Source organism: Colletotrichum gloeosporioides (genome assembly GCF_011800055.1).
Source record: "Colletotrichum gloeosporioides strain Lc1 chromosome Unknown consensus_66, whole genome shotgun sequence".
Classification (NCBI taxonomy): Eukaryota; Fungi; Ascomycota; class Sordariomycetes; order Glomerellales; family Glomerellaceae; genus Colletotrichum; species Colletotrichum gloeosporioides.
This window is the reverse complement of record NW_025544711.1, coordinates 63,306-82,151: the sequence shown is the minus strand read 5'-3', so window position 1 is coordinate 82,151 and position 18,846 is coordinate 63,306. Positions and strand designations below refer to the sequence as shown.

Below are 18,846 nucleotides of genomic sequence, written 5' to 3'. Positions count from 1 at the left end.
GCCTTCCAACCAAATCTGCAAAATGGCTGACAAGTCCAGTTTGACTCAGGATCAAGATTCGTCGCACACCAAGCGAGATGACATTGTTCATAATGTTGTCGGTGATGTGGAAGGGGAGGCTGCTGGTCAGCGGAAACGTGGATGGTTTCACCGAAGCGGTAGGTCTGAAGAACGAAAGCTTTTGTTGAAGCTCGACTTCTTCATTCTGTAAGTATCCTGAGAGAAGTTCACTTCCTTCACCTCAGTGACTAACATTACAAGCTCATGGGCATGTTTCGGATACTTCCTCAGACTTTTGGATGCTTCAAATCTTCGTAAGTACTTGCAAGCCTGTGTGGATCATATGCGTCTTACACAAAAACATCTAACCGCTATTGCAGGAAACGCTTACGTGTCTGGCATGGAAGAGGTAATACTTAGAATGCCACACCTCGTGGGGACTTTTTGTGCTAATGGCTGCAGGACTTGGAACTCTTCGCCGACCAATACAATTATTTTCAAACGTTGTGGACAATAGGCTACACAGTTGGCATGATTCCCAGCCAAATCATTGTCACCCATGTCCGTCCCTCGATATGGCTCCCATCCATCGAGGTAACATGGGCTATCCTCACCTTCTGTTTTGCCGCCGTCAAGAACTACAAGCATATATATGCTCTGCGACTTCTACTCGGTCTCGCCGAATCTCCATTCTACGTCGGAGGCATGACCCTTCTCGGAAGCTGGTACACTCCCAAGGGTGAACATCCTAGCTGCAAGTCCAGAAATCCCCAGCTAACGACTGAGCAGAGCTAGCCACTCGCGCTACCATTTTTTACTCGGCATCATTCGCGGCCCAAATGTTCTCCGGATACCTTCAAGCAGCAGTGTACACTGGACTTGACGGCGTCCACGGAATACCAGGCTGGAGATGGCTTTTCATCATGTGTGGCATCATCAACGTTCCTGGTGCGGTTTGGGGCTTCTTTGCTGTCCCTGACAGCCCATATGACACGCGCGTGTTCTATCTCAACGAAAAGGAGCGAGAACTCGCAAAGTCACGAGTGGTTGAGGTCGGGCGCAAAAGATTCGAGGGCGTGACGCTTAAAACATTCAAGAGCGTGCTTAGTCGCCCGTTTGTCTGGGTCTTTGTACTCAACTACATGTGAGTCATTCGTATTCGTAAATGTTTCTACCTAACGCAACGGAGTTTCTTCTGCATCGATACCTACGGCCTCGACTTTTTTGCGATCTACCTCAAAACCCTGAACGAGTATACAGTCCAGGAGATCAATGTGTGAGTATATGACAAGTACACAATAGGACCTTTGGCTGAAACCTTCCCAGCATCCCCACAGCAGCGTACGCAGTTGGTCTCGTCGGCACAATCTTGTTCGGCCTGCTGTCTGATAGACTGGAGAATCGCATCTGGGTCGCCCTTGTAATCACGTCCTTGAACTTCTTCACGTGTGTTGTCTTGGCCGCTGTCCCATCGAAGGCGGGCGCGTTCTTCGGGTACCTCGTCAACCCGGCCACCCTTGCCTATGGGCCGGTTATCATCGTAAGCAGATTCCCATTTGTTTCTCTTCATGCGCAGATGCTGACTCATGGACAAGTCTTACCTTGGTGAAACCTTTGGCTCTCTAGCGGATGAGAGAGCTCTCATTCTTGGGATTGCTCAAGCCTTCGGTGCGACTTTCAACGCCTGGGTCCCCCTTCTCATATTCAATACAGGAACGCAGACGCCCTACTTCCGGGTAGGATGGATCACCTCGTCTGTTTGTGCGGTTGCGCAGGCTGGAGGTATACTGCTATTGGGCCACTTGGGTCGAAAGGTTCGAAAGGCGACAGTTGATACTTAACTAAAATGCGTCAATTCACCGCAGTTGCAATGGCAGTAACGCTATCTAGGGCGATGAGAGTTGCAGCAGGAACACTTCAAGATGTGGAAAGACCACCAGGGTTTTTGAGAAGAAATACCGGCCTTGGAAATGATGGAATCTCTAGCGGTCTATGTCTAACGCTTAAGTTTGACAGTTCAACTCCTTGTTACGATGCTGTCGGGTGTTCACAGCAATTTCTCCTCCTCGCTCAAGCCAGCCTTCCAAGCCTTGTAATCAAAACCCAGTTGCTCCAAAGTCGTGACCTCGTGTCTCTTCTCACCAAGCTTTCTCGATGCGATTTTGATGAGCGGGAAACGTTCTCTCGTCCACCTCTTCTCGTCATCCCAGAATGGCGGAATCTTGCCGACGCCATCGTTTTCGAGTCCCTCTCGCTTCGCAGCCTCAAGACTCCGGGCGTGGAGCATGTTGATGTAATCCAAGTCTTTGGGGAAAGCCAGGTTGTGTAGCATCTTGCTTTCTCCCTTATCTTTCAGCATCTTTGCTTCCCATTCCCTCATCTCGGCGGTGCTTGGCAGATGCAACCTGTCTGCCCACGCTCGTGCAACGAATGCGGCCTGGCCTTCGGCCACAGGGAACGGGACGATGCGTTGCGGGATACCAGCGAACGCCAACGTTGGATCATCGATGTAGAGAAGGTGCTCATACAAATTGCGAGCGTAGGCGCCGTCTGTGACAACTGGCGGTGAGAGGTCGCGAAGAAAAGGGAAGCTGTAGAAATAACCCGTGCAGAAGACCACACCGTCAACGTCGGACTCAACTTCGCCGTTGGCAAGGCGCACCTTGCGACCTTCAGGGATAAACTCAAGAATCTCCGGCACCATCTTGGCCCATGATGAGCGGTCTTCCGCTGGAGTATTCGGGGTTGTCTTTTCGGACACAATGATTGGGAGTTTGCAGACTGCAGAGATCTGGGCGCTCAAGTCGATACCGGAGGCCGAGTTACCGACAACGATAACTTTCTGCATTGTTGAGTCAGCCCACAATTCTCATGACTGCATGTTGAGTGTGGCTTACTTTGCCCACATATTGAGAAGGGTTCCTGTAGAACTTGGAATGGGAAATGGTGCCAGGGTGCGCCTTGTCAAAGTCGGCGAGGCCTGAAATATCCGGGATGAAAGGGTCGTTGTAGTGGCCGCTGGCGACCATCACTGCATCAAATTGCGACTTCGTTGTCTCATTGGTCTTGAGGTCTTGTGTCTCAATCTCCCAGCATACTTGGCTGCCACTCTGCACCTTCTTCAAGCTCAAAACCTGCGTCGATAGTGAAATGATGGGCCTCAGTTCTTCGGCGTAGTCTTCAAGATACTTCTTCACGGTCTGGTGAGGAGGGAATAGCGAGGCAGTAGAGGGGAACTTCTTGTCGGAGTAGTTCATGAGCGTGTGCGGGATGTTGGTCTCAAGAAAGTCATAGACTGGCGACACGAACTGCTTGGCCTCATGACCTTCAACGGCAATAGCCGTGTCCGGGTTCCTTGTGGGCTGCGTTCTCGGGATGCTGAAGTCATTATCAATGACGCTGAGAGAGCTGTAGGTCCAAACACCGCCGACGGTATCTCTTTGCTCGAAAATTTGGACTTTGGAGAACTTCTTCTCGGCCAAAAAATATCTACGGGCCGGTCATTAGCATCAAGATACTCCAGCGCTGGCTCGGACGGACGACAGCTTACTTTGCGGCGGCGAGACCGCACGGTCCGGCGCCGATCACGGCGACCCGGTCGACATTGAGATTATCCTCCGTGTACATGGGCGACATGGCTGCGGGGTTTAACCGGATCGGTGTGGGACGGAGTATGGAAGAGTAGGGTTGGAATGATGATGAGGGGTATCGTAGCGCCGATGAACAGCTCGGAGGAAGCCTGTGAAGAGAGGAGATGACGGACTTAAATGAGTAAACACCAGTGAAGAGTTGTCTATACTGGCGAGAGAACATCAGGCGATTGCATTCCCATATCTTCAGATTTCGGCAATGGGCACAAACCACTCATTCAGCTGGTGCAATCATGCTTTGCAATCGGACGAAAGGCCCGCTGGGATGGCGAGGCGAGAGCGATGACCGACACCGATCGGCCTTGGCCCGACTGGCGCTATTGTCTGCTAAGCTGTCTGAGTCGCGCGAACACTGAACTGTGTGGTGGGACTATTACATACACGCATCCTTCAGCCGGAGAGAAGCGGTCTTGGGACGAACAGCAGTCTCATGCAAGTCATATACTTCCCCGTCTTACAATTCTCTTGGCAGAGACTCTATCATTCACAGAGACATGAAGCTTCTGTTTTCCCATGTTCGCCAGTGATCGCAGCACGCACTTGTCTCCCACAAAGTCGCAATCCGGCCACCTAACCAGAAAAGAAAATTCTTCAGCAGTATTAAGTCCGAACGACAGATCCCCGACAGCGGGGCAAAACATGGGCCATCTACTGGACAATTGTCCCTGAAGAAAGAATTCTCATTCGCCCACCCCCTCAGCCGATAGAGATTGCGTGCTCTGCGCCCGTTCGAGTCGTGCTTGTGTTGATTGCTATCAAACTGACTGCCGAAATGCCTGGGTCGTGCTAGCTGCCGGCGCAAGGCTTGAAAAAAAAAAGCTATCGGATCTGCGCGGACTGGACAGCCTGGCTGGAGTGCAACGCTGAAAGGGGGGAGAGAGGAAATATTCGCACTCTGCAAAGATGCTGCGTTCTCTACGTCGACATACATGATAGAAATAGGAACGGATTGTTGCAGCATTACCACCACGTCGGAAGGGCCTGGCATCTATCCATGGCCTGAAGAGCAGCTCAGCATAATAGCGGAGTGAGCCCCGACTCCGACTCAGATCGCCCCCACGACTCCTGGATTCCAAGCCATTCGATCCCCCCTATCATCTATGCGCCTGCGACGCGCCCGCGCACAGTGACCGACCGACCGATCGTCCCCCTTCCGACTCGAGACGGGCGTTGCGTCGGCGTCTCGCCGTCTTCACTGGCAAACCCGTCGCAATGTCTCCCGAACAGATCAAATCCAACATCCACCGCTTCCGCGTCCGACGAACATCCCCATCGTCTCCATCCACTCTCCGCCGCTCGGCTTCTCCGCCCGTACTGCCTCGCGCATCTCTGCCGCCACCGCAGACATCACCAGCGCCAGCTGGAGGAGCCCCGGATATCACTCCCGATGTCTCATCTTCAGGAGCCGCCTCGGCAGTCGTAGGGACAACGTCTCTGCCGCCCCCTACGCCGTCGATACTGCCAAGTCCTATTGCTGCTGCCCCTGGACTTCCATCAGGCGGCACTGTTCCCAATGTCGCCAACGCCACTGCCTCGGCGAACACGGGAGTAGCGGCGTCCTCGCCTAAGGCGCCCCGCGATATTCCCGCTTGCGACCGGTGCCGTGCTTTCAAGAAGAAATGCTCACGCACATTTCCCATCTGCACGTTGTGTGCCAATGCTGGACATAAGTGTTCTTTCTCCACACCAGCTGCGTCCACGGCAGCCCAAACGCATCATCTGAGGGCGAGGATTGAATGGTTAACACGATACATCAACGAAAGCCATCCCGTACCTGGAGGCGGAGTTGAGCATCTCGATACCGGAACGGACCTTGTTTCGCTCCTAGGGTCTTCACCGGGAGCTCTTTCCCAGCACCAAAGCCAGCAATTGGATATCAACCCATCAACGCCTGCGAATGGAGCCACGCCTGGGTCCGCAAGTGTGGGAAGCAACCGAGGGGATGGGTTCCCGATCCACAACGCCGGGTCGGTTGTCTTTGATCAGCGAAGTTTGGCCGTGAACGTTGACTCGGAATCACCTTCATCGAGAGGGAACGATCATATGCGTGCTCTTCTCCAGCCGGCACCAGAGCCAGGGAGGATACTTGGTATCGAGTCTATCCGGGATGGAGGCTTCTCATCATCGAGTTTGCCGCGAGATGCCATTGCTCGTCGATTTGTGGACGCCTACTTCCGCAACGTGAATCGAGCATATCCGTTCGTGAATAGGTCCAAGGTTCTCAGGGATCTGGAGAACTTGGGCGAGTCTTCCAAACGACGGCGGGATTCAGATACGACCCTACTGTATCTCATCATGGCCATTGGGTGCACCACCCTGCAGAGAGCGGGTCAGATACCCAACGATACGACATCCAAGTTCGACGTGGCTTATGCCGACATCATCCAAGAATGCTTGGCTCGCGAAGACCTTGAGTCGATTCAAATCCTGGTCTTGGTAGCACTGTACTCTCTCTTTGATCCAAAGGGCATCTCAACGTGGTCAATAGCCGGCATAGTCTCTCGCCAGGCGATGCTGCTAGGCCTGAGCCGCAGATCTTCCGAAGACAAGACGCTGTCTGCCATGGATATCGAGCTGCGACATCGTCTCTTCTGGAGCATCTACGTCCTGGACAGGATGATGGCTATTTCATTGGGCTTGCCGGTGGCGCTTATCGACGAGAACATGGATGTCCCGTTGCCCGGGCTGACAATTGAAGAATTCGCCTCTCCAGATCGTCAACATTTTGCCTCTATCCTCCAGACAAACCGTCACGTCATCCAGCTGAGGCAATTGGAAGATCGTATACTCCGCCAGATTCACACGCGAAAGCAGTCAGACGTCGCTGCCCTCTCTCAGGCTGACCGCCGTGTCATTGTTCAGGATATCAGATCGGAAATCGAGAACTGGTACAGCAACGGCTGCCTTGTGTCTCCCTTGGAGCCAGACAACGTGCCGATTCATAATTCGGTCACCTGGTTGAGTGCACGGTACTACCATCTTTTGCTTTTGCTTCACTATCCCTGCCACTTCAACTCATGCGGCTCCATTGTGTCCGCGGTCGAGCTCTTGCGCTTCGCCCAGAAGCATCTCCAGTCTACCTCAGTCCTTCTCCAGCAACGTCAGCTGCCACTGAACCGGGTCACCCTGTGCCGTTTGTTCCCTGTCGGATTGGTCCTTATCCACAGCTTCATCGCCTGTGCCGCAGAGTGCACGTCGTTCTCGGCCAGAGACGAAGTCGCCGTTATTGTCAGCATTCTCGAAGCCTTCCCCGAAGGCTGGACCCACGCACGGCAAGCAGCACACGTCTTCCGCCAGTTCATGAGTCTGATCTCAGGCGTACCCAACAACGGCTACACCACTCTTCACTTCCCCGGCAGCAGTAACAACATGTATGGCAATAACGGACAGATGACCTCATCGAGGGAGTCATACCAGGCGATGGTCCGTCCAATGATCACAAGTCTAGTCACTCTGATGCAAGAAGTACTTGGGAGGTCTACTTGTTACGCTTTCCATGAATGGCCCGATGATTGCGCCGGCCAGCCACCTACTACGACGGGTTTCAGGGGGCAAGCTGCTTTCTCGCCGACAGGAACACGACACTCGGCCGTTGCGGGAAATGAGGACTCTGCTATGGACTATGGATGGGGGTCGTTGGAATTGGGATTTCTTTGAATGCTTGTAGCTACCGTCATCCTTTAGCGTTGCGCCCTTGCTTTCAGATACCACGCGTCTTAAATTGAACAAAATAGTCATTCCTGAGCTGTGACGACGTAGGAACCATCGAAACAGTCGACGTTCCTGGATTCAAATGTTCAAGTGTCTTCGGATCTTGGGGAGCACCACTTCCGGCTTCTCTGCATGCACTCCATGGTTCGCGTTCTCAACCATGAACAACTCAGCCCCAGGGATCTTCTCGGCAATCAACTTCGAGTTTTCTGTACTTGATGTCAGCTTGTGATTTACTCTGGATGCTAACGGTATTTTCAGTTACGCTTACCTGGAGGGCAGATCCAGTCCTTGTCACCGACAACCACCAACGTCTTGGCGGTAATCTGTGACAAGCGGTCTGTGTAATCGAAGTACTTCTCCTTCTCCGAGTATAGATCATCTAAAAACACGGTCAGTTTACTAAAACGATTCTCCACTGGCATCGTTAACTTGCTGTGCGATTCAGCCACATAAACGCCATCCAGATTGCTCTTCAGCGCCGCATCCGGGTCAAAGACCTCCCTGTAAAGTGGCATCATGGCGAAATAGATCAGCTGGAACTCACGATCACTCTCGTACGCTCCAAAGACCTTGTTTCTCAGCATGTCAACAGAGAAGCTGGGAACTTTATGTATTCTCTCTTCCAGAGTCTTGATCGCCCCGGCCTCGTCTGGACTATGGTCAGTAATAATATCAGCACGCATGGCACAAGGGCTCACGGTGATGAGATGCAGCTGTGCCTCTGAGAATCAAATGCGAAACTTTAGGGGCATATTTGATCGCATAGTGCTGAGCCAGAAAGCCGCCGAAGCTTCCACCACAGATGATGACTTGCTTGGCACCGGCAAAGTGCTGCCTTACGCCCTCGATGTCATCTACTATCTGCTCGAATGTGTACGGCTTGGTCAAAGAGCTCTGACCATGTCCACGGTAATCGAACGACAAGACTCGGATCTTGTCACTTAGCTGGCTGTAGACTTTGAAGTCCGACCTATGATCACCTGAACAGCTGCTTAGCCGTGCAAAGTCACTGACAGAATAGTGCTCATGCTCACCCATTCCTCGGCCTCCATGAAGAGTGATCATGAGCGGCGCATCCTCCGGACCGGCAACGCGATATGCCAGTCGGGCACCGTTGATTTCTACGAAGTCAACCATGTTGAGACACAGTTCGACAGGAGCTGGTTGAGTCAAAAGTCGGTGAGTTCAGCTCGGTGCTCTGTTTTTAACTGAGTTAATAGTCAACCGATGTGCAAATCTGGGAACCAGTCAATATCATGCCAGACAGCCTGGGCATTGAATCACGCCTTAGCAGCGATATCTGAACCAACTCACCTATCGCCCTGAAAGCTGAAGCAGCGGGGTTCGGGCTTTCAGAAGGCGAATGGGGGATAAGCCGGGGACTGCTGGGCGTACGAGTAAGGGTCCGATGGCCGGGCCAGAAACCGGACAGCGTCCGACACAAACTACCCAAACGGGTAAAGAGGTAGGCCCCTCCCCGATACCACCATCAAAGGGACAAATCCACCGCGCGGCACCGGGGTAAAATTGTTGTTTTGGCGTTCCAAGCACCCGGTCTTTTGCTGAATGTCACTGAGCGGACTGCCGATGTCGTGCTCGACCCAGAAAAATTCGTTATCCAATCATTGTCGGGCTATCGGCCGCCTTGAGAACGACTCAGGAGACCGGTGGCTGTCATAAAGATCTGCTGCCCAGTCACCCCCAAACCTTCACCTTCTGTTAAGGGCCTCACCGAGCAGCATTTCTGGGTCCGACGCGTGTGTTGTGCGAAGCGGTGCTTCTCCTTGTCTCCGAACATCCGAGTCAGTTGCTCGTCACGCAGCCGAGTCAAACATGGCGCACCTCGACAAGAACGCGTCGAACGCGATCAAGGCGGTCGACCCGGTCGACCGGGCCCACGACAAGGACGGCATTTCGACGACGTCCGCCGCCGCCGCTGCCGATACCAAGCCGGAGCCCCCACAAGAGCCTGAGCAGGCCGGATGGTTCCACTGGCATGAGCCGGGCACATCTCCCGAAGAGAAGAAGCTCATCTTCAAGCTCGATTGGTTTCTCCTGAGCTTCGGTTGTTTGATGTATTTTATCAAACAGGTATGAAGCTTTCGCTGAGGTTCTCACGCTCATCGCTGATTTCATATGGACAGCTCGATCAAAACAACATTTCAAATGCCTATGTGTCCGGCATGAGCGATGAGCTTGGCTTCGGCCCTGGCAACGAGCTTTCTTGGATGAATACGTACTTCAACATCGGCACTATCATCGGCGGATCTTTCGCAAACCTGATCATCACCGTCGTCCGTCCTCGCTACTGGTTGCCAGGCTGCCTCTTGGTATGGTCGCTCTTCGTACTGTTTCTTTTCAAATGCAACAGTGCGCACCAATTCTATGTCCTCCGCTTCTTTATCGGCTTGTTCGAGTCTAGCGCCTGGCCGGGTGTGATGTTCACACTCGGCTCTTGGTACCGTAAGAGCGAACTTGCCCGTCGCTCTGGTCTGTTTGTCATGAGCGGCGTCTTGGGTCAGATGTTCTCTGGATATCTGCAATCCGCCCTTTACACCGGAATGGGCGGCAAAGGAGGCCTGTCAGCGTGGAGATGGCTCTTCATCTTTGATTTCATCCTCGCCATTCCAGTCGTTATCTACGGCGTTGTAAGTTGGCAATTCCTACCGCGCTTTAGCATGCATGTACTGACCTCTCTGTCAGATTTGCTTCCCTGACACTCCACACACCACCCAAGCCTTCTATCTCAGCGACTGGGAGAAGGAGCGTGCCCGTCAGCGCATCGAAGAAGAGGGCCGCAAGCCCGTCGGTAAGATGAACTGGTCCGTCATCACCCGCGTCTTCGGCTCATGGCAGGTCTACGCCTTCACCGCCGCCTACTGCTTCTGGACTCTCACCTGCGGCTCCTACATCATCCAGTACTTCACCCTCTACCTCAAGTCCACCAAGATGTACACGGTGCCCGAGATCAACAACATCCCAACCTGCGTCGGCGCAATAAACTTCGTCTTCATGGTCTCGACGGGTTACATTGCCGACAAGATGCGCAGCCGTGGACCGATCTGCTTCGCCGTCGGCTGTCTGTTGACCTTTGTCTACGCCGTTCTCACCGCTTGGACTGTTCCTCATATGCTTCGTATGGCTGTCTTCATTCTTGCAGGATGCTACGGCTGCTACACGCCTTTGTTGGCGGGTTGGGCAAATGAGGCATGTGGTGGCGACCAGCAGAAGCGTGCCTTTGTCTTGGGTTTCATGGTTTCTGTTGGACAGGCCGTCGTCATCCCGTTCCAGCAGCTGCAGATGCCCAGCGGACAAGCTCCAGCTTTCGCGAAGACACATGGATGGGGCAGTGCTCTTGCCTTTGTCATCGCGTTGACAGTTTGGACAGGTGTTGGGCTTCCCTTGTTGCAGAAGTGGAGGGAGTCGAGAGTAAAGGTTAGCACTCATGAAAGTGACAGCGATGAGGCTTGAGCTGGCGTGTTGTGCGACAAGTGCCACTTAGAATTATGAACTTGCGACGCAGATAGGGATATATCTATAGTGTGTAATACAATATCTAGAACGATAATATGTTCAGTCTGTCTTCATTCCAGTAAATGCTCAATAGACGCTTCTGCGCTTCTCGCCAAATGCTATGCCAGCGTGTATCAGTCTAGGCGTGTCCGGCTACCAACAAACGCCCGACTGGGTATGCCCGAAACTCGCGATATCGGTCCACCCTGGCGCCGTCTTTGTGATGTTCATGATGACGCTAGCACAATGCCCAGCATGCTCCCACGCATGCACTACCATGTCTGCCTTGGTCCCAAGATTCAAAGATGCGGCTGCCTGAAGAAGCAAGTACATGCAATGCGTCATATGATGTCCCACCGTCGTCCACGCTGGCGTCAAGATATCCATCCCATTCAGCTCCTCCTCGGATATCTTTGCCCCAGGCTTGCCATCCTCATCTCTGTAGAAGACAAATTCAGGGACATCGCCGTCCAGAGCCTTGAAAACAGCCTCCTTCGCAGGTTCGAAATCTGCTGTGCAGTGTGGCGACATCCACCTGTTGTGAAGTTTATTGAACGTGCATCCTCTTTTCTTAGCTTCAGTTGTTGTTGGGCCGCACCAGTAATGCCCATCAGCCACTTCCGCTTGCTTCATCCATTTCAGAACATTGTCCGTGCCTTCACCCGGTTGGGGATATCGTGGAAGCGGCTTCGATGCGAACAAAACCCAGGTAATCAACAGCACTACCATCAAGAATCCGGAAAAGCATTGCCATCTTCGTATCGTGATTTCTTTTCCCCGGAGCTCCAACGTAAGGGCAGTCGCATTTTCTCTTTGCCCATCTGCGTCTTCGACTGGTGTGTAATTGGAGTTTCTCAAGAACGAAATTGGGTTCCAATATCGTGGGCCCCTTTGCCTGTCGGTAATAGAGTGCCCGTTGAGTGCGTTGTACATTTCGGAAGGCTTCGAATCCTCGTCTTCGTCATATGTACCCATTGTGTGTATGGATGATTGATAATCGTCTGGAAGGATCTAAAGTCAAGTATCAGTGCGTAGTTTAGGTCATTTTATTATTTGGTTGCCAGTTTCCATACCTTGAAGTTGTATAGAAGCAATAGCCTGCAGGGATAAGACTGCCGCTGGTCTCTGAGCAAAATCAAAGACTGCCAAGTTATTAGCAAAAGGGAAGGAGTCGCCTACAAAAGGTCTTTGACAACGGTAGCCAATGACGCAGCGACCTTCAAACTTATGAGCAGCCCATTATATCGCCGAGAGGAGTGCTGCTATTCAGTAGCACCCTTGTCGGTCTCGCGTTGTGACATTTCGGACCGAGACTGAGGGTTCGGACCGCCCATGCAATCAATCGAACGCACTCAGAAACCTTGATTGACATCTCTCATCAAGGTCAGCGTTAGAAGCAAAACACGTCTTCATTTTCGACCTCACGTTGGCAATTGAATCGTCTTGAGTGGGCGCTAATAAAAAATACGAAAATAGTGATCTTCAATTGAGAAAGTCAAGTTCTGTGAAATCCGAAGGGATGGGACAGAACTGGAAACAGTAACCTCGAAGCACAAGCGCTAGAATCGACATAAAAATGTTTCACGTTTTCTTTCACGCCTAGTTAGAAGTTTCTGCTACTGCCCTTTTGACAATCACAGTCATGTCATTGGTGCACCATTAGCCATAGGCCAGAGGTACACCTATCCCACAGTCTTAAAGGTTAGTGCGGTTCTTGCGGGGCTCTCCATATAACGAAGCCCCGCAAGTACTACGCTAACCTTTAACACCGTGGGATAGGTGTACATCACCTGTCATGTCGGCAAGACTGGCAGGACGGGAGTCGCACTCCAGACGGTTACTCCACGTACAATCTAAGCGGCGGGTGCAGATGCATTGCGCCCTAGCCATGTCCCTCGCATTCTTGGATACTGTTCCTCTATGTCCAACCCATGACGGACCTCTAAATACATCAGGGTCTTCACCCAACCCCCGATCTTCGGAAGCTGTATGGGTCGAGGTATGTGGGGAAGGGGGGACTCGCAGTTAAAGTGAGGGGACGCATCCCTGCTGATCTCAACTCCGCGTCGTTCTCTCATTTTCATTACCGCATTGGGAAAGGCTCCTGGTCGCTTCAAAGCCCACATTGCTGCATGGCCAACTTATGACACTGGAGGAGCAAGTCATAAGTATCATCCTCGGATTGGCTGTCATGATCTGGACTCTCATTTTGATTTCTGAAATAGGCAATGAGCTATTGTGGACTTCCTCCTAAAGAGCTATGAGCTTTTGTAGCTTAGATTTGGTTTCGGCTGATCATGGTTCCATCTAGTGCCGCGACAAGGCACCCCCCTCGGTTGAACATGGGCCAAACGAGCCGATGAACAATGACATTGCGGCACCATAGGTGTTCGTTGTTTTGGAAAATCCAAATAAAAAGAGGGGGCCCAGAGAGCTTTTTATTCAACCTCGTCATATTTCTACCTTACATTCTCTTGTTCGGTTCTACCATAGCTGACTATCCTGTCTCACAACTCCAAGAGCGCAATTTCCACAGCTTCCCCAGAACAGCTCATCAACGAAGATCAACATGTTCGACGTCGTCGTTGTTGGTGCCGGCCTGAGCGGTCTTCAGGCTGCCTACTCTGCGCAGCAAGCAGGACTATCTGTCGTCGTTGTCGAGGCGAGAAATCGCGTTGGCGGAAAGACCTGGAGCGTGCCTTTGGCATCTGGCAGAGGATATGCTGACCTTGGAGCTGCCTGGGTCAATGAAAACACTCAACCACGTATTACCAAGTACATCCGAAAGTTTAATCTTCCCATGGTTGCACAGCGACTAGTCGGGAAAGCAGTCATGCAAGTGTCCGAGAACGAGAGGATCGAGTTTCCATTTGGCATCACACCCGAGGTGAGTGGAAGACGAGCATACCGTCATGGTATTGTTCGGGGCACGGCTGATTGCGCGGTTGCAGTTCACTCCCGAAGAAAAGAAGAATCTGGAGTTCGTTCGAGACCACATCCAAGCCGAGTCGCTGAAGGGAGAGACTCCCAAAAGAGACGATGACAGCGTGTCTTTGGATCAATACGTGAGAAATCTAGGTGCACTTCCCAAGACTATCGCCATGATCAATCTTTGGGCGAAAGTCATGCATGGTGTAGAGTCTACGGAGGAGTCTGCTGCTTGGTTCATCGACTACTGTCGTCGGAACAGAGGCCTCTTCTCGATTCGTGCAGATGACAAAACTGGTGGAAACTACCAGCGCTTGCACAAAGGTATGTGCCCAATTCTCATAGAGCATGAAATCGGACTGACCATGGGCGATAGGCACGCAGCAAATCGCAAATGGCATTGCCGACCTGATAGGGCACAGCAACATTCATCTTTCCGCGCCCGTTGTGTCGATCGAAAATACATCGGCTCATGTCACCGTGATCACTACCAACGGCCAACGTTTCGTCGGAAGAAAGGCCATTGTATCCGTTCCAAGCACCATGATGCGTGACCTGAACATCTTTCCACCCTTGCCTTCAAGACTCCGTGAAGTCAACGATTCTTCAAGGCTTGGTCACTACAACAAGGCTATTCTATGCTACGACAAGCCATGGTGGAGGGACCTTGGATACAACGGTTTCTTCATGAGCTACACTGGCCCAATCACTTTGGCTCGCGACACCAGTGTCGATGAGACGGGATTCTACTCGCTGACTTGCTTTGTCAACGGCAAGTTTGGTGAAGAATGGTCTAAGCTTCACCCCCACGAGCGTCGTAACGTGGTCTTAAAGCAAGTTGCGAAGGCTTTCAACGTTGGACAAGATTCGGAAGTCTTCCGTCCGATTGAAATCTTCGACCAAATCTGGAAGCATGAGCAATATAGCAAGGGGGCGCTGGCTCCGATTCAGGAGATTGGACACTACACGGAGTATGCTGATGTCTACGGCAAGCCCGTTGGCAATCTTCATTTCGTGGGTACTGAATACTCTACAGAATGGAAGGGGTACATGGAGGGGGCATTGTGTTCTGGGGAGCAGGGTGCGAAGGAGGTGGTTGACGCTGTTCAGCGTACTACGCGAGCGAATCTGTAAGAAGCACAATTTGGATGCCTATGGAGATTAGGGAGATTGTGAGTTTCTTTCAAAGAAAATAGAAATTTACGATTTACAATTTGAAAGATCCTAATGCTGCCAGTTACTCGATCCAATTCCAGCTCCTTAGATATCTACATGATGAAAACTCGCATGCTCGGAATCAGTGCTGGCCAATTCGTCTCGTTCCCTCTTCCAGTCTGGTCCCAGATATGTCTCAATAGCTCCAATGCCTTCAGGATGTTCAAAAATTGGTTACGATGATATTGCCGTAGCAAGAAATGCTCAAAGAATGCCTGTTGCTCGCGATTGCGGCATTCCAGAGCGGCGATGAAGGTCGGCCAGACAAGACAATGCTCGCCAACGGATCCCTCAGGTAAGGATTCTAGGCTTTTCTGGTACGAGTTAATTAGTTCTGCTGACGATGATTTCAGGATACTCTCTCCCAAAACCCGGCTCAGGTAGATATTGAACGCCTGCTGGCGAAGGTCCGCCAGGCGGTCGAACGTAGAACAATAATCAGGGTATAAGCTGTGGTAGTAGTACAGACAATCGAAGCTTTCCTTCCCATGATACACGATGGCGTCGACTCCAGCCTCCTGGCTGAGTAGCGGTGCAGCATATACTCTCATCCTGTGCAAATGTGTCAGTAACATGCTCAGTGGAGTAGATTATCGGGGAGGCTTACTTGTGAATCTGCCGCAAAAGAAATCCACCCATTTCCGCACCGTCCTTCATCACATCCTCTCCACCGACTGCATGGATTGCCGATTCTAACATCTGAAAAACGATTGGAAAATCCGATAACCCGTTGACCATCACAGAAACAAGCAGAACCATGATTGCGAGAATAATAAATTGTCTCGTTTCCTTGTCCCAGTCCACCAGATCCTTTCGACTCAAAAGCTGATTGATTGCCCGCGTGTAAAGGCGGTACGGGTCGAATTCAGACTGAATAGCAGTCTTTGCGGCAATGTGGAAGGCTGACACAGCCAGAACAGAGTCCATTATCATCTCGTTGGTCCATGCAAGAGGAAGGACCATATGCCGCCAACCGTTGAAGGAGTCATCAATGACAACCATCTCTGGCGCGATGGATTTGGAGACTTTTCGATCGTGTTAGTATCAATACGGCTCCATGGTATCCATAGAGTCTTACAGTGCGCTATCAGGAACTCTTTCCACGGCTCGAGTATGCTTAAGCCTGGCAAGATAGTCGGTGTGCGGGGCCTGACGACCAGTTCAGTCTCGGTTACTGTTGAAGAGGATGCACTTTTGTCAACATCCCCCTTTCCTTTGATAGCTCTATCGTTCGAGACCTCAGAGTCGGAGCCGTCATCGTCAATTCGTGGGCTCGTCTGTAAGCAAGCATCTATCAATGCGTCTTGCTGGGCAGTGTCATAGAAATCCATTGTAGAACTCTCCCAATAGATGGCTTCCCAAGAATCATGAGATGTTTGTTGTTCCGGGTTAGTAGCATGATGGTTGTGATATCGGAATCTCGACGATAGACTCGTTGACGATTGGGCGAGTGCGTCTTTCAGCAGCGCACTCCGGTTCCCAAGAGATTGGGACTTCGATCTACGAGAGAAGCCATCAAGGAACTTGTATTGCAGGCCGAAACCACTGCACTGGATTCCCCGTGTTGTACATTTGATACAATTAGGTTTTGTCCCATCACAGTCGATGCGGCGTTGGGAGCATTCGTAACATCCTGTCGTATGTCAGCCAAGTAATCCAGTGACAGTAATCACCACCTGAAGGATCTTCTCGAAACTCACCCTTGACTTTGGGCACGTATTTCCTCTTTCTTCGGGCCATGAGATCTGTCAGAACATCCAGAACGACTTCATCTCAAGATACCATCCAATGCTGAGGAGCTTACGACCTTGCAAAGGTGATGTCTGATGACAAACGAGGAAGCGGGGTTGCTTAGACCCGTCGAGCCCCAACAACACATCCACCCACCTGACAGGGAGGGGACCTTATCTCGCTTCCCCGCACTGTTGGCAGCTGGCCTGCGTCTTAGCACCAGGGTTTGCGGCACTGTTAGTGCATCTACGCGGCCCTTTCTCCGGAGATCGGCATGCTCTGCGTTATCTTGTACTATGCCCGAAAAGGCAATCCAAATGAGAGCCCAAAACCCAAACACAGTTTAAAGATGTGGCCAACTAGATGAACTGTTTGGATGTGCGGCTTACATCAATACCTGCGGGGTCAATTTTTCCTATCACACAGTCATGGTATGTCATGAATATCTCATTGACGCAGGGCACAAGACTCCGAGGTTCGGCTATCTCCTTTCGCAGCAACAGAACGTTCTAGCAAACGACATTAAGTGCGTCACACTATATCTTCCGTCCAAAGCAATTCCCCCTCAACTAACCATGCCAGGGCATCTCAGGCATTAAATTCTTGCTGTGAATGCAAAGTACCGACGATTGGTTGACTGTGATTGGATTGCGTACAATTTACCTAATCCTACATATGATACTAAGCTACTAGACCCGTAGCTCATTTGATTCGGACATGTTGCCAGTCATCTAAGCCACACGCGACCTAGGGTTTGAGAAGTCTCCCGTAGTCTCCCATTACTCCAACTCCGCAATAGTAGCCTCCAAAAATTGCTTCTGGAGAGTCAAAAACTCCTTGGCTGCATCAACGTCGAATTCACGGCCAGCACGCTCCCGCTCTCGGAGCTTCTTCGCCCCACCACGGAAGCGTTCTTCAAGCACATCCAAACGGTAGTGGCTCCACTGATAGTAAAGATCAGATCGAGTGCTGATGGGGCGAGAGCCTGTCAAGACAGTCTCGTCTCTGACCAGGGGACTCTTGGGCCGAAAGGCAGTGACCATGCTGATACGCTCGCGGCCACCCTTGGCCTTGAGGGCCTGGTGCTCAATGTAGCGGCCCTGCATGACAACCCCAGTGCCCTAAAGATAACGTCTTGTCAAAAGTCTGTATGTATACTTTGTTTTGAGGGACAACAACTTACCATCGCTGGTCCGCGGACTTTCATCACCTCCCCTGTGCCTGTCCGTATAGCCGTCTCGCCTCCGATCATACCAGTGCAATCGGAAAGCATTGTCACGCAGACGAAAGCATAGCTATCCAGGTGCCAGGCAAAAGCGGAAGAGTCGTCGCTATTTTCGATCGCAGTGAGTTCAGTCGTGACATCGTTGATGGAGATGTTGACGTGGCCGACCTCATATTCTATGGCTGGGACAAGGTCCACGCCGGCGACCCTCGAGACCGCGTTGAGAACTTCGGGGCTGTTCCAAGCATCGAATATGAAGGGACAAAGTCTGAAAAGACGAGTTAGTACTCGAGCATACTGACCGGACACCATTTCCCCCTAGTTACTTAGGTCCATATCCTCGGATCATGTTCTTAGCAAAGTCAGAGGTGAACTGGCAGCTTTGAAGAACGGGCTCGCTGAAGATCTCTGCTCTCATTTGCGCCACGGCTTCCGGAGTAAAAATGGAGAATGGGGAAGAAGCTGCAACCGGGGATATACCCTTCCCGCCGAGCCCGATTTCCTGCATGGTGAAGATGCGCTCTGGTTCGACGATGTTCAGGTGTTTCTTTGGATCGAAAGCGACTTTCTCAACATCTCTCACTCCGTCGATTAGAAAATCGGGTAACCGATTCGTGGGGCGCGTTGGCTCCTTGAGTTTCGGTCCCAGCACGGCTGGTGGAGCTGCAGGCATCAAGACTTCAGCGGCCATTATGATTGGATCCTGTCCTTTGAATGCAATATCGCAGAAGATAACTTGGGGTTATTCAAGAAGCTTGTTTTATAGAAGACCACCGAGTGTCTCGCAGAGTGGGAAGTGCTGATTCGAGTTTGGTTGAGAAAGAAGTTTGATAAATGAATGTGTTCGTCTGTTGATTTTATATCTGATTA

General features: G+C 51.6%; 7 protein-coding genes across 7 annotated transcripts; 2 read left to right on the top strand and 5 right to left on the bottom strand.

Moving 5' to 3' along the window:
* Positions 1–22: 22 nt before the first annotated feature.
* Positions 23–10,835, top strand: GCG54_00014674 (Pantothenate transporter liz1; the record flags this gene model as incomplete). The annotated part of the gene is made up of 13 exons (XM_045414497.1): positions 23–207; positions 262–314; positions 381–409; positions 463–739; positions 790–1,144; positions 1,190–1,276; positions 1,327–1,540; positions 1,596–1,814; positions 4,878–7,073; positions 7,117–7,285; positions 9,172–9,455; positions 9,509–10,012; positions 10,068–10,835. The coding sequence occupies 13 exons, from the start codon at positions 23–25 to the stop codon at positions 10,833–10,835; spliced, it is 5,340 nt and encodes a 1,779-aa protein (XP_045260619.1).
* Positions 2,048–3,636, bottom strand: GCG54_00014676 (Thiol-specific monooxygenase; the record flags this gene model as incomplete). Its single annotated transcript, XM_045414499.1, has 3 exons — positions 2,048–2,842; positions 2,898–3,489; positions 3,551–3,636. 3 exons carry the CDS (start codon positions 3,634–3,636, stop codon positions 2,048–2,050), a joined length of 1,473 nt encoding a protein of 490 aa, XP_045260621.1.
* GCG54_00014675 (uncharacterized protein) lies at positions 7,440–8,501 on the bottom strand (the record flags this gene model as incomplete). Its single annotated transcript, XM_045414498.1, has 3 exons — positions 7,440–7,570; positions 7,633–8,013; positions 8,063–8,501. The coding sequence occupies 3 exons, from the start codon at positions 8,499–8,501 to the stop codon at positions 7,440–7,442; spliced, it is 951 nt and encodes a 316-aa protein (XP_045260620.1).
* A 195-nt stretch (positions 10,836–11,030) lies between the features above and the next one.
* On the bottom strand, positions 11,031–11,510 carry GCG54_00014673 (uncharacterized protein; the record flags this gene model as incomplete). The annotated part of the gene is made up of 1 exon (XM_045414496.1): positions 11,031–11,510. The coding sequence occupies one exon, from the start codon at positions 11,508–11,510 to the stop codon at positions 11,031–11,033; it is 480 nt and encodes a 159-aa protein (XP_045260618.1).
* A 1,936-nt stretch (positions 11,511–13,446) lies between these two features.
* Positions 13,447–14,939, top strand: GCG54_00014672 (putative flavin-containing monoamine oxidase A; the record flags this gene model as incomplete). The annotated part of the gene is made up of 3 exons (XM_045414495.1): positions 13,447–13,764; positions 13,829–14,129; positions 14,182–14,939. 3 exons carry the CDS (start codon positions 13,447–13,449, stop codon positions 14,937–14,939), a joined length of 1,377 nt encoding a protein of 458 aa, XP_045260617.1.
* A 134-nt stretch (positions 14,940–15,073) lies between these two features.
* On the bottom strand, positions 15,074–16,760 carry GCG54_00014671 (uncharacterized protein; the record flags this gene model as incomplete). The annotated part of the gene is made up of 4 exons (XM_045414494.1): positions 15,074–15,572; positions 15,628–16,045; positions 16,099–16,653; positions 16,721–16,760. 4 exons carry the CDS (start codon positions 16,758–16,760, stop codon positions 15,074–15,076), a joined length of 1,512 nt encoding a protein of 503 aa, XP_045260616.1.
* Positions 16,761–17,530: 770 nt separating this feature from the next.
* On the bottom strand, positions 17,531–18,682 carry GCG54_00014670 (uncharacterized protein; the record flags this gene model as incomplete). The annotated part of the gene is made up of 3 exons (XM_045414493.1): positions 17,531–17,872; positions 17,935–18,244; positions 18,303–18,682. Coding segments are annotated over 3 exons (1,032 nt in total), but the record flags the coding sequence as incomplete, so codon positions are not given.
* Positions 18,683–18,846: the final 164 nt, after the last annotated feature.